This window comes from Anguilla rostrata, chromosome 10, assembly GCF_018555375.3.
Source record: "Anguilla rostrata isolate EN2019 chromosome 10, ASM1855537v3, whole genome shotgun sequence".
NCBI lineage: Eukaryota > Metazoa > Chordata > Actinopteri > Anguilliformes > Anguillidae > Anguilla > Anguilla rostrata.
In genome coordinates, this window is record NC_057942.1 from 14,496,274 (window position 1) to 14,510,475 (window position 14,202).

The 14,202-nt window shown below is 44.0% G+C and overlaps 2 protein-coding genes across 3 annotated transcripts; one reads left to right on the forward strand and one right to left on the reverse strand.

The window, feature by feature from the left end:
• Positions 1-1,295: 1,295 nt before the first annotated feature.
• Positions 1,296-9,962, reverse strand: LOC135265091 (uncharacterized). Its single transcript, XM_064354341.1, has 11 exons — positions 9,839-9,962; positions 9,327-9,505; positions 9,051-9,231; positions 8,626-8,710; positions 8,170-8,288; positions 7,827-7,902; positions 7,023-7,394; positions 5,801-5,993; positions 3,268-3,407; positions 2,836-2,950; positions 1,296-2,598 (listed from the first exon to the last, which is right to left on the reverse strand). Exons 1-11 carry the CDS (start codon positions 9,841-9,843, stop codon positions 2,408-2,410), a joined length of 1,656 nt encoding a protein of 551 aa, XP_064210411.1. The 5' UTR covers positions 9,844-9,962; the 3' UTR covers positions 1,296-2,407.
• pole3 (polymerase (DNA directed), epsilon 3 (p17 subunit)) lies at positions 9,934-13,628 on the forward strand. Of its 2 annotated transcripts, none has more exons than XM_064354342.1 (5): positions 9,934-10,116; positions 10,600-10,673; positions 10,867-10,952; positions 11,202-11,320; positions 11,946-13,628. In XM_064354342.1, exons 2-5 carry the CDS (start codon positions 10,608-10,610, stop codon positions 12,128-12,130), a joined length of 456 nt encoding a protein of 151 aa, XP_064210412.1. In that variant the 5' UTR covers positions 9,934-10,116; positions 10,600-10,607; the 3' UTR covers positions 12,131-13,628. The 2 variants fall into 2 exon arrangements, with proteins under 2 accessions (XP_064210412.1, XP_064210413.1); XM_064354343.1 differs by lacking the exon at positions 9,934-10,116 and adding an exon at positions 10,182-10,336.
• The last annotated feature ends 574 nt before the right edge of the window (positions 13,629-14,202 follow it).

Here is a 14,202-nt window from a genome sequence, read left to right on the forward strand (position 1 = left end):
GTAAAGTGCTTCGGCGAAGGGTGACTGGCAAGTGAATATATGTAAATGCGTTCTGCAACGTTTGCAAGGAAGTATTGGTATGGCTAATCTGCGTCCTCTGTCCACCTGGAGTCAGCGATCCCTCAAGACAAAGGCCTTCTCTTTCCCACCGTAACGTCCACGGGAGCTGAGATGATTCAGGCCAGTTCTGTGGGGCTCCAACTCTGCGAATCGGGCGTGGTGCATTTCCATTTCACACCGTCAGCTTTGTTCCAGTATCAAATTGTGTGCGTAAAAAAAACCCCTCCCAAGGCTACTAACACATTCTGTCGTGCGTAACTTCGCTCGTCCAAAAAGTACACATTTTGACATGTATGACTATCGCCGCTGAGACCGTCTCTCAGATTCTGCAGGTCCGATTATAAATCAGCTCGGACGACAGACGTGTTTTTCATGAAACACCCACGAGCCGGACGCCGGCGCTCGTAAGTCCGATGCGTCGAGCTTTACGTCCACTCTGGATCACCGCCCTGATGTACGTGGCTAGGAGACCCGCCCTGTTCTCTCCTCCCGTGTGCGATGGATCATGCTGACACACTTAAATATCCCCCCAGCCCATTTTTCTTCCATTTGTTCTTCTCACCTTATTATGCCCGGGTAAGTGCGGTCAACCTGTTACTGAGTAAAGTTTTTTAATGAAATCCATTTAGGAGTACTGGGACAAAGTCAGTTACATAATCCTTAGACTTTGTCTCACAACTGTGTATGGGGAACATACTGTACTGACAACTATACCTTTCGGTTATGTATCGAATTGGCAACGCCAGATTAAAACCTCACATGTATTAGATGTTTTTAACATATGAATTACATAACACTTGTTTTTATGAGTATTTACATTTTCCACAGCAGTTTTCCAGACATTAATATTTCAGTATGTCAGGGTCATATTTATTTTGGCGGACCTGAAAATGTGACCCCTGAACTATCATGGTTCCCACATGACTGTAAAACCAAGCAGAGCGACCAATCATGCGGGCAAATGTCTGGCAGGTTTCAATGGCCATTCTAAGTGGAAAACAAAACAAAACAGTATCTTATCTGCACCTATTGCAATAAACCAAGTATTAAGATGGTATATCTTATAATATAGGTATTACATAATCACAATGAAAATCACTGCCACATTTTTATACCCTTAGTTTGACTCTTCCTGCGCTTGCCCTGTTGTAGATCTTTCAAATCGACTCCATAGTGACACCTTGTGCTTTCAAGTGGAACAAACGACGCAATGCCTTTGATTTTCAATACATTACATTATTTAATTACACGGTTTACAGGCACTGTTGTCAAGAGCAACTTACACAACTTTTATTTAAATATGTATTTATTTCACATATTATTCATTTGTGGAGCTCTATATCTGCTTAAGCAATTCAGGGTAATTACCCTTGCTCAAGGCTATGGCCATTTGGACTTGGAGCCTATAAGTAACAAGCTCAATGGCAAACATTTGGCTAATCTACATTTATCCTATTATCTGCTCAGATACTAATTTAATTTCACCATCAGACATGCAGGACAACTGCATAATGACACACTTCTCATTCATAGCTTCAATCTGTACACAAGGACAAGAGTTAGAGCCCAAGGGATGGTACAGATATAGCCAGTCAACTGAATGGAATGATTTGGTTGGCAGACAAAGAAATATTCAAACATACGTATGCTAGGACACCATGACTCTTGTACTGAGCATACTGAGCATCTTCATTAGCATCAACTAATATATTTATTTATCTGCGTATCAAAATGAGTGGGGGAAAAAATGATTTGATAGCTACACCATTATACCTTCGTCCCAATTTGGAATGTCAAATCACATTCGTAGCCCTTTCACGCTGTTGTAAAGTCCTCCAGCAATTCAACGCAGACAAGCAGCTCCATTGTAATAATTTAGCTAATAATTATAGGGGCCTGAAGGCAGAAAAGGGCCCACAGAAAATACAGTAGGATCATGTACAGTATAACTTAATTAAATGGTGTTTGGGGGCCAATGTGAGATCTTTCATGGGGCCAAAAATCACTGGCAGCGCCCCTGCAGATAGGCAAACATTCACCTCCAATGTACCTGCAGCAGTCGCTCTCGTTAATAAACATAAGGATGTTTGATGATAAGAACAGGCCACTCAGCCCATTTAATCCCATCACTTTGAAACAGGGAAAATGCTTCTGTGCAGAACCCTCCCTCCTTGAATGACATGACAGCTACCAGACTGCCCCAGCCCCAGGTTGTTCCAACGAACATGAAAGAAAATTGAACATATTCTTCTTCTGCCCTGCACAAGCTGCCACTTCCGCCTCACGAGGTTGCTAGGCCTGGGTGGGTGGCTCACGACCTTTGACCCCTCTACGCTCCTGTCACAGCTCAGTCGACGAAGTCAGACCTCAGGCTGGGCGGCGGCGCGGACAGACGGGACTCCGAAGGCCCGAAGTCCCCGTCCTCGTCCTCCGAGCCTGAGTCACTTCCTGAGTCACGACCCTCTGTGCCTCTGCTCAGACTCCTCCCAGAACCCCGCCCTGCGCCCCCGCTCTCCTGTCCTATAGTAACCCTGCGTTCTGCGTGGATGTACAGGAAGAGAGAGACAATGGTGACATCAGAATATAAAACATTTAATGTGCTCATTTATTTTAGAACATTTTAACAATCAGTTGTATGATTACATTAAGATTGCCCAAGCTTTGCAAATTGCTATTATTGAGCTTAAAGACTAGAATTTTTATTTCAGAGGGGAATTTATGTGAACTTAGTGGTGAGGACCATATTACAGGACCATGTAAACCTCAGCAGCTTACCCAGGGTGCCCTGCAGTGTGGCTGCGGTGTCCGGTGGCTCCAGCACGGAGCTCCGAGAGACGTCATCATCTCCGCCACTCGGCTTCCTGTCTCCGATGTCGTCTGCGTCTAAAGGCTTGTAAAGCACAACCAGACAACTTTTTTCAGTTCACACGTATTTCTAAGGGTTTCCAAACTGACCTCGTTTTAGTCGTTCTCATAACAAAGCAGGTCAGTTCTGAGAGGTCAGATAAGTTTGCCCTGTAACGCTAAACATTAAATTAAGATGTTATGGTGTACACGCCACACTCAGCTGCAGTAATCCATGTACGCTGAAAAATTCAAGAACCATCACAAACCATTTAAATACTACAAGGCAAGAGACGTGAGAAACTACACAAACCATGGTGCACCATTTTGCGGGGAGCCTTGTAGATGGGCGGAGACGCTCACCTGGAGAGAGCTGTAGTGCGTTGGGGCGGATCCCTGACTGAGCTTGGGAAAGCCCCCTGCTGCGCTAAATTCAGAACGCCCGTCTCCCCCACAGCCCCGCATCTCCTCCGCACACTCCGCACATCGGCACACAGCAGGCCCTGCACACAAACAGATGCAGCTGGACTGAGAACATGTTACAGCTTTCTCTGAGAAAAACTACAGCAACACACAACACAGGGAACCAGGACATTGCATAACACACTACAGTGTGACACAGGAGAACAATGAACAACATATCCCAGAGTCATAAGAGTTAGAGGAGCCGCAGTGTGACACAGGGGAGCAGTGCACTGCGTTACACAGTATAATGAGACACCGAGAAGCAGTGCACTGCACTACACAGTATAATGACACAGGGAAGCAGTGCACTGCACTACACAGTATAATGACACAGGGAAGCAGTGCACTGCACTACACAGTATAATGAGACACAGGGAAGCAGTGCACTGCACTACACAGTATAATGAGACACAGGGAAGCAGTGCACTGCACTACACAGTATAATGAGACACAGGAAGCAGTGCACTGCACTACACAGTATAATGACACAGGGAAGCAGTGCACTGCACTACACAGTATAATGAGACACAGGGAAGCAGTGCACTGCACTACACAGTATAATGAGACACAGGGAAGCAGTGCACTGCACTACACAGTATAATGAGACACAGGGAAGCAGTGCACTGCGTTACACAGTATAATGACACAGGGAAGCAGTGCACTGCACTACACAGTATAATGACACAGGGAAGCAGTGCACTGCACTACACAGTATAATGAGACACAGGAAAGCAGTGCACTGCGTTACACAGTATAATGAGACACAGAGAAGCAGTGCACTACACTACACAGTATAATGAGACACAGAGAAGCAGTTTACTGCGTTACACAGTATGAGACAGAGCAGTGCACTGCGTTACACAGTATAATGAGACACAGAGCAGAGCACTGCGTTACACAGTATAATGAGACACAGGGAAGCAGTGCACTGCACTACACAGTATAATGAGACACAGGGAAGCAGTGCACTGCACTACACAGTATAATGAGACACAGGGAAGCAGTGCACTGCACTACACAGTATAATGACACAGGGAAGCAGTGCACTGCACTACACAGTATAATGAGACACAGGGAAGCAGTGCACTGCACTACACAGTATAATGAGACACAGGGAAGCAGTGCACTGCACTACACAGTATAATGAGACACAGGGAAGCAGTGCACTGCACTACACAGTATAATGAGACACAGGGAAGCAGTGCACTGCACTACACAGTATAATGAGACACAGGGAAGCAGTGCACTGCATGACACAGTATAATGAGACACAGGGAAGCAGTGCACTGCACTACACAGTATAATGAGACACAGGGAAGCAGTGCACTGCATGACACAGTTTAATGAGACACAGGGGAGCACTGCACTACACAGAACAGCTCCACAGGTAAACCAAAGCGAAATCAGAGTGAATGTAAACAGCTATAAACAAATAGAAAAGTCATTGCTCCATAATTACATTTCCCTCCTCAACGTCTGCATGAGAGGTAGTAGAACAGTACAGTTATGCAATGTGATATGATAAAATTACAGAACTATTACAGAGAGTTCACCGATCAAGGATGTTTTTTTTTTTTTGCTCAAATTATGCCTAATGCAGGAATCTGTAGGACCTTATAAATCTTATAAAATTCATTTTTCATTAATTATAACAAAATAATTTTGGTTAAAAGAGTGTAATTGCAAAAACATCCAAGAAGTTTGGTTTTTTTGTTTCAACTTAAAACAATTTCCACTATAATTAAAAATATTTCATGTGTACGAAAGCAGAGAGATTCCTTATTAGATGCATTCAAGCAAAAATTAATTAATTAGATGCTAATGGGGAAGCTTTATTTAAATTGATCGTTAATCATGCAAAAGGGAAAAACAGGATCAGGGAAATTGTAGAATAGACTGGGGAATGTTCATTTTCTGAATTTCATCCCTAATTAGATATATGAATATATGATGAGGAACTGATGGTACTGTTGGCATGTACAATCATCCAGGAAGGACACTATGGAGACACAGGCCACTGTTAGAAGGGCAATTAAGACTGCAACTGGAGCCTTACCCCTGTTACTGTTAACTAAAGCGTCAACTCCGCAGAACGTCTGAGAGCTCTATGAACACAAAGGCGATTCTTTTACGCACATCACTTCTTTGTTGAAATTGAGCGGAAATAATGAATGAAATTATCTCGGTCAAACATACATCGAATGAAGAATAGGTTGAAGTCAGAATATATTAAGCCAAACTCAGGCACGTTTGGATACAGTAATGCTGAGACTGCAGAAAAAGTTCACAGAAATTGTTGCCCATTAACTAGAATTTACAGCAGCCTTCATTTTAATGTGTCTGATTGGGTGGACTGTGACATGTGACCGTGGTTGGCACAGTGAATCGTACAGGTCACGGTTACTGGGGGGGTTTCACGGGGTACTAGTACCTATTTCCAGGGCACTCCTGTGATGGTGGTGCAGCGTGGCTTTGGACAGGCGGTGGGTGCCGGCCCAGTGATGGGGGGGATGGGGCGGAGCCAAGACGGGCCTGTCCTTGCCGCAGTCCTGCCGTAGGTCGCGCTTCTTCCAAAGGTGTGTCTGACTCTTGAGTCTCAGCCAATCAATTCCTTCAGCCACATTCTGCACCACCAAAAACAAAAGGGACAAAAAAATCCAGTCTTAATTGTCAACAACGAACGAGCATCAACCATAACCCTTCTCCTCCACAGCATTAATGTTACATTACTTCCATTTAGCATGCACTCTTACAATGAGTGACGTATCAAACAAAGAACGTAAGCACATTGAACAGGTCACTAAGAGTTAAAGAATAATTACCCCTAGTAATTAGTGTGCACAGTAATTGTGTGTATATTGGGGTGGGGGAAGATATGCATCATTAGTTGGCTTATGTAAAAAAATAAACAAAGCAAAATTATTTCTTTTGTCTCGGCCACAAAGATTTATGCTAAACGACAGACGCTGGCTATGAAACAACCACCTCTTCGCATTCTCACGCCAACAACTCATTAACAGGGAGGCAGTGTTTTCGTTTAGAGGTCCAAATGTGCACTTGCTTGCTTCACAGCGCTTGGAAATTCTTAATTCACTTATTTACTCACAGCCCACAAGGAACGCTTGCTGCTCAAATTGCATTCTTCCCTGACTCGAGTGTGACTAATCGACAAGTTACGTGACTGCCGAACGCTCGGCAAACGAGGCCTTTCCACTAAGCAAATAAGCATGAGAGCTGTTAGGCGCAGATCTGGCCCACTAGATTGTTATCTGGGGCTGCATCAAATAAACAGAGGGCCTGTCTGGACGAACACCACTTTCCCGTAACAGCCCCGCCCCTCCCCTCCCCTCCCACCTCCCCCTCCCCCCTCCCGTCCCCCGGCCCACCGCGAAATTAGCACGTTGCCACAGCAGAGCCTGTTTCTCCAGCACGATCGGAGCGCTTGATACGGTGAGCGAGGGGGGGGGGCGGTGCCTCACTCAAGGTGCAGGCTGAGAGCGTGCTGTGCCCCGTCTGAAAAGCGCCAGTGTTTTTCAAATCCCCCCCCTCCCCCCTCGCCCCCCAACGCAAAGCCGCCAGCTTAAATTACCCCCAGAGCAAACTTTCCGCCCGCCGGGGAAGGTGGCGGTCCGCGCTGGTTTTGACCCACTCACCGCGCTGCCCAGCGTGCACCGGGCGAGCCGCGGCAGGGTGCGCTGCGCGGGTTCTCTCCGAGGCCCTCTCTCCCTCTCGGCCGCGGGCTCGGCCCCGGGGCAGGAGTCGGGTTCTCCGGGACGGGGGCCAGGCCATGGTTCCGGCTCAGGCTTCGGCTGTAGGACCCCCCGGTTCCCACCGACGGCGAGTTCGGCTTCAGCTGCGACGGTGGATGCCCCCCTCGGGTCCGTGAGGTCAACGTCTGCTGCGTGGAGCGCTATCTGAGAAACCATGTGACCAGGGGCACGCGGCTTCCCATTGGGTGATGCCAGCTGTGTGCAGGTCTGCTGCAGGTGTTCAGTCTTCTGAATGTTTCTGGATTCCTTTCTGTTCTATTACACAAATAAATTAAGAAAATGGCATACATGAAATCTTCTTAACCATGCACCTACTGTATCAGATTCTTAAATGGATTTATGTTCCTGACGGCAGTCGCTGCATTTGTTTCTGTCAGAAGCTTGAGGTAAGCAGTATATCAATGAATTTCACAAACGATTACTATTTCAGTAGTGCAGATTCATACGATTATGGAAAACAAGTGTTCTCATGTACATACGAACATATATAACTGCGTATTTATAAGCAATATTTTATTCCCAGTCTGCCTTTCTAATTGTAACTTCAGGCCTACTCCATTGCCACAACACGCTTTGAAAATGTGTAGGAGTGCACCCATGGGTTCTCTGAGTCATGCAGCAAGCTGCAGCTTTTCTTCACCCGGACATGCAACAATCTTTTCAATCAAAGTTGTTTTTCCCTCTCACCGGTTTTGGGATGTCACACAAAAGGGAGGAAGGAACACAAGCGATGTTTCTCACACCGACGTGCGAAGATTTCCGTCTACAGCACAAGAAACAGGAAAAAATACTCGACACATGAATCACACATTAATCAGTCTCCAAAATGAGCCAGGCAAACCATTTAAAAGCAAAATATGGTATTTACATTTAAAAACATCTCCACCAATATATCAATTAACTTAAACGATGGGCTTTTATGAACGAGGTCACAAAAATAAAGGTCAGTTCTGTTTATGAGATACACAGATTAATCTTAAAGTGAAATGAAAGTAGATGTGATCTAACGTACAGCTCAGGTAGTCATTACCTATGGTGAGCGGAATCATGGGAGACGCGGTTCGGGTTGGGTATCCACATCACCATGGAGACGCTGCCACACAAGGCTCCAGAAGAACGATCTAAAGGGCTGATTTGGGCCAGGCTCAGCTGTGAGCATAACAGACCAAGCGCAAAGTCAGAGACAGGAGGATTCAAACCTGTATTTTTGCAATCATTTCAGTTAACCTAAATGCTATTTTCTATATCCTGGGAGTCCATCTTTCTATGAAAATGCTCGCAAATACACAGGTTGTTTCACTGTCTGATTGGGTCATCACTATGCAGTTCTGATTGTTTGACACTGAAGAGGTAGTGAAACAGACAATAGAATCCTGCCTGGAAGGAAGAAGATGGACAGGACTCCAGATATGTGACACAACCAAGTGAGTCGTGTGTGTGTGTGTGTGCTTTTGTGCAAGTGTGTGTGTGTGAGGCTAGGGATTACCTTAACATCCTTGTTATGCTTGTAATTTGTGGAGTGGGGGCTCTTAGCAGCAGAGGTACACTCAGGAAAGTGAAGGTCTTTTAGTCTGTAGGCCCACCACACAACAGAACATACGTCATCCATTCACAGTCATTATGGACGTTTGTATAATCGAGCAACTCAACAGCTCTCACATTCCACGTAAATAGCTTTGTTTAAGAAAGAACAATACCAAGCGTAAAACTAGGTTATGCAAATAAATAAATAAATAAATAAGTAAATATTATTAAGAATGTGTGGAATAAGTCAAACTCAGTTTCCATACATTTTGTGTCATTTTGAAAATCAGGATGTCTAGATATTTTAACAAATTTGTGAAAGCATGAGTGTAGTTCTTAGGCTCTTAAAACCAGTGTTTTATCCATGTCAGCAATTAAACCACTTACCTCTCTAATCTTATATTAGAGTCCTTCAAGAAGTTCTGTGATTGGCTGCAGAGCTGGGATTGGGAAGTGACTGGGTGACAGCTCTCCGAGCTAAATGCTCTGTAAAGCATGTTTTCCTTTGGAGGCTTTCTGGTTTTGGCCCACTCTGACACATTCACAACGTTAAGAGTTGGAAACTCTTCTGGATTGAAAAGAAGAAATGGGAAGAAAAAGTGCATGAGAAACATTTAATCCGTCACCAGTGTAGTTTGGCGTAATTGTGTGGCAGTGCAGCACCTTGTGAAAGAGCATTGACGTTACTCCTGCCAGGTGTTCTAGATTGTACGCGTCTTGCGACGCCTCTGGCCACACGCTGTTCAGCCTCCCAGCAGCAGGGATGCGGGCACATGACCCAAAAGCAGTGTGTCTCATCCAGAATCTCACTGGGGCAGCCGCCCACATGAAGAGGACCATACCTGAAACAAACAACATTCACCATCAGTTCAGTAACAGGTGAGAATAACTCAACATACGTACATCTAGCCAGGAAATAGTACATGCTGTAAGTTGTTGCTGTTAGCTTGTCAAATAGCTCGCTCAATATCCATTCGAAGGTTTATGCAAGAACTGTCCAAAAATAATAGTCCAACATAGCTAACAATTATAGACGTTATCGGCTTGCTTCAGCGATTTCGTCGGAGTGGAACGTTAAAATGGGATGCTTAACCAGCACAAAAACCAGCATTACGAGTTAAAAATCAACTATATGAAAAGGAATAAAACGATTCATGTGGAATATTAATCTTCACCTCATCTTGTAAAAGTTTAGAAGACCAGACCGTTCTAACGGGAAAACTTTTCGTAACCAGGCAACTAGACGCTTTCGCTCGAGTCTGCGCAGGACGGGCTACAGTTAATACTGCATTCTGGGAGTATTGTCCCAGTTTATCGAGAGGAAGCTAACTTGCCTTTAAAACAATACCTACATTTTCTGGTTTTTAGCTTGCTAGATCCCGCTTTATATTACACAGTATATTACGCTGCAAGACGTCAGAATACCACAAGGATTTTAATTGAAGTTGACTGGGTGAGTTGAAAGGTGATATTTACCACGGTAACTTTAGCCTGTAAAGTGTCAGCTGCTAGCTACCCAATAGGATTGCAAGATTTGAGCGGGTAGCTGTCGTGTTAGCCAGCTAACTAATAAGCATGTTATTAAAAATGGACAGGGGTAACTGTTCATAAAGAAACACCAATGACACTTCAGTGGGTAGCTTAGTATATACAAGTCGTTCAGAAAGACTTTGGTAAGCTGCAAACTGGAATGGTGGTAAATTATGTGGCAATGTTCATGATGCGTCCCTATCTAGCTAACTAGCTACTGCAGTAATATGGGCTACTAACGTTAGCTTAGTTAACTAATTTGCCTAGCGCGGGACTGGATTGTAACAGCTGCAGTTTTACAAAATACGTAACTGGGGAATATTTAACACGACGTTAACATTTCGATGACTTTGATGCTATTGATGGTTAGCTAAGTGTTTGATTACCGTGGTGCTTTGTCTTTTAGGAAAGCACATGGCAGAAAGACCAGAGGACCTAAATCTTCCGAACGCTGTCATCACACGGATTATTAAAGAGGCGGTGAGGCTCTTGCGCTACCATTACTAAGTAGTCTATGTGTGAAAACAATGTTTTTCAGCTGTGAAACAATGGGAAAATGTTCAACATTTATAGAAAAGACGATAATTCTGTTGCTAACATTTAGGTCTAGAACTTCAACACGAATTTTGTGGATCATGTGATAAGTTCTACCCCCATGTGTTTCTTCTCGCAGTTGCCCGAAGGAGTGAATGTATCCAAAGAAGCAAGGAGGGCCATCTCACAGGCTGCCAGCGTGTTCGTCCTGTATGCCACGTCATGGTGAATATCACAAAAGCACAGTGCACACATGTAACTGCTGCATGCAGAACGCAGATGAAAAATGCATGGGAATACATTTCTGCATATAAGTAGCACATATTAAGATCATCAGCTACTTATCAGAACAGTTGGATCATATAGATTCTCACATTTTGTTTGACAATGCAGATCTGTTTGGCATGCATTTTTATGGCAAATCATTTTGGCTGTCTGTGATTGCATCTGGTTTCTCCTCTTGTTTGGCGTCAGTGCAAATAACTTTGCGATGAAGGCCAAGAGGAAGACACTCAACGCAGGGGATGTGATGGCAGCCATGGAGGAGATGGAGTTTGAGCGCTTCCTCCAGCCTCTGAGAGAGGCCCTGGAGGGTGAGTGCGGGGGCGCGGGTTTAACACAGGTTAAACACTACAGGATGTGGCCCACAGAGGGGAAATTAAGGCCCCACAGGGCCATGGAAAACTGCAGTCAGGTCAAACTGTCAGGCTGGGTAAAAAATAGTTACGATTGTGATTCGTCTCAAGGATCCTGTAATGTCTCCAGAATCAGGGCATGTAAAAATCATAGGCGTCTACTTCTTTGCCTGATTTACGCACACACTACTCACAATTTTGCCGTAAGATTTTTTTACTGCTTGAGCAGCACCTTGCAGAGTCAGAGTAGCCCATAACAAGTTTATGATTAAATTTTTAGTGACTGCTAATTTTGGGTGGAAATTTTAGAATTAACCTAAGAATTCAGCCAAGTCAGAATTTAGTTGGTGCCTGACAGAGACATGAAGAACACATGTAGAAATACATGCACTCTCATAGAAATTATAAATGCCTGAAATACTTGTTTGGTTTCAATATTAGCTCAGCATATTAAGACTGACGCCACCTGATTAACAGTATTAATGTTCAGACATTTTTTATTGCTGTTAAAATTGCAAGAGGAGAGAAGCTGAAGACTCAATGGTGTGCATTGTTAAAATGCTGCTTTGTTTTTACATAACAGCCTACAAGAAAGGGCTGAAGGGGAAGAAGGAGGCGTCTGAACAGAAACGCAAAGACAAGGAAAAGAAGACCGATGCAGAAGAGAATGACAAGAGCAGGGAGGAGGAAACCCTCGAGGAAGAGGATGAGAACATGGAGGAGGAACAGGAAGGAGAGAACGAGGGAGAGGAGGAAGTGGAGAACTAAGGAAACCTGCGTTGCGACCCCCAGGGAAATCCGGCAGACCACGAAATGTGCATTTGCCCCTGAAAGAAAAACACGATTGCACTTCTAGGTAATCCTGACCGTGGCAAGATCCCTGTAAAGTAGTGATGGTGAGAGTGAGGCTTTATTGGCCCCTGATTGGGTGAAACCGTCCTGTTTAGTCTGACTCATGGCGTATAACCAATTGTAGTGGAGGTAATTCTCAGATGTATTTTCCCCTCTTCCATTTGGAATCATCAGTTGTTCTCTGGTCTCATGCGAGTGTTGTACTGCCTGCACCCACATGCATATACATACCACTGATACACCCGCTTGCAAGCCAATGACTGTTGTCTACACAACATGCTGCAGGAGCCTTGCTGAGTCTTGAAGACCTGGTAAACAGTGGTGCTGGGAGACCAGGGTGCAGAGGGTGTAGTAACCTGCAGAACCTTGGCCATCTTTAACTCATGAAACTTAACCTAGGCATTATGATGGCAGCCATGTCCTGCTAATGCAAACCCCTGGTCATAGGCAGCTAAAGACAGCCCAAACTCAAATTTATGTCAGTTTTTGGTTGGTTTCTAACAGTCAGTGACTGACCGCACACACTAGCATCACCCGTAGTAGAGTTTGTAAAGCCAAACTCTCCCAACACAAGTATGAAATTCTCAGTATAAACAAACGAGCAAGGAACTGCTGTGCCATGAGCTCCAGAGTTAACTTCGGTCCGGTTTCCATCTTCTAAAGCCTATTATTAAGGTTGAGGTTCACTATAACCATTAGTGTGTTATAGTGATTGGTTGGCTTTCTAGTTATTGTTCATCAGCTTTGAAATCGAAGTGTTCACTACCAGTGTGATGTACAACAGTTTGATTTACCGAGACTTCTCGGTCATGCTTTATAGAAAATAGTAGATTCTTGTAGAAATTTGTTGAATGTCCATCGAAGAAAAAAATATGCAGCACTGCCCAAGGAAATGTACCACTGGGTTTGTGAACTGATGTCACAAGTCACAACCAGATGTTCTACCTCTGATTTGGAATGCATCAATGTACTCAGTCCTCAACATACATTACTGTATTGTTCCAAGGTACTTTACCTAAAAGTGTGTATGTGTGTAAAGATACAAATTGGAAAAGAAACTTCATTTGGGCAGGTGTTTTCTGATATTTAGAATGATACAACCACAACCAGCACAACATTGTTCTACAGATAACATCAAACATCAGTGTGGAATTGAAGCCAGTGTATGGGACAACAGAATTAACACAACTTTTTTATTTACATGTGATAAAAGTCAAAGTTAATTAAAACTGCAAATTGTATTGTAGCTCATAACAACTTACTGCCATAAATGTTAATACTATGTCCCACCCTTAGACCCACCTTTACTGATCCCTTGTAATAAGGTGAATGCTGAGTTCAATTATTTGTATAGCACTCAGAATGTTTTATACTTAATATTTGACTACTTTTCTAATAAACATTTGTATATAGATGTCTGTGTGTGTTCCAGTTTATTAATACCTGGCATAACTGAAATAATAGCTCCTAGTTAAATATTTTAGAAGTTTTGTAGCGAATGACCTCAACAGAGGTAGAATGACTGTAGACTGGGGTGAAGCTTATGACTTGTTCTAGCCAACTAGCCTTCCAATTAGCTCAGATGGTATGCTTCCAGGAGATGAGGAGGTGCAGAACAGAGGTGGCCCCAACCTCCCATCCAGCAGCCCTCATCAACATGGATGTATGTGGATCTCATGTTTGGATTGTGCCAATCAAGGCGCTTCAAAATCTAAAGATTTCTCTTTCACTGCTGTGGCCAATCAAGGTGCTTTAAAATCTAAAGATTTCTCTTTCACTGCTGTGGCCAATCAAGGTGCTTTAAAATCTAAAGATTTCTCTTTCACTGCTGTGGCCAATCAAGGTGCTGTAAAATCTAAAGATTTCTCTTTCACTGCTGCGGCCAAGTAGGCCATTGCACCCTATGACCAACTTATGGGTCTCTGTTGCCCTCTGTTGGTCAAATTACAAGTAGCGTTTGTCTTGATATGGCCTTCCAATGGCTTTGC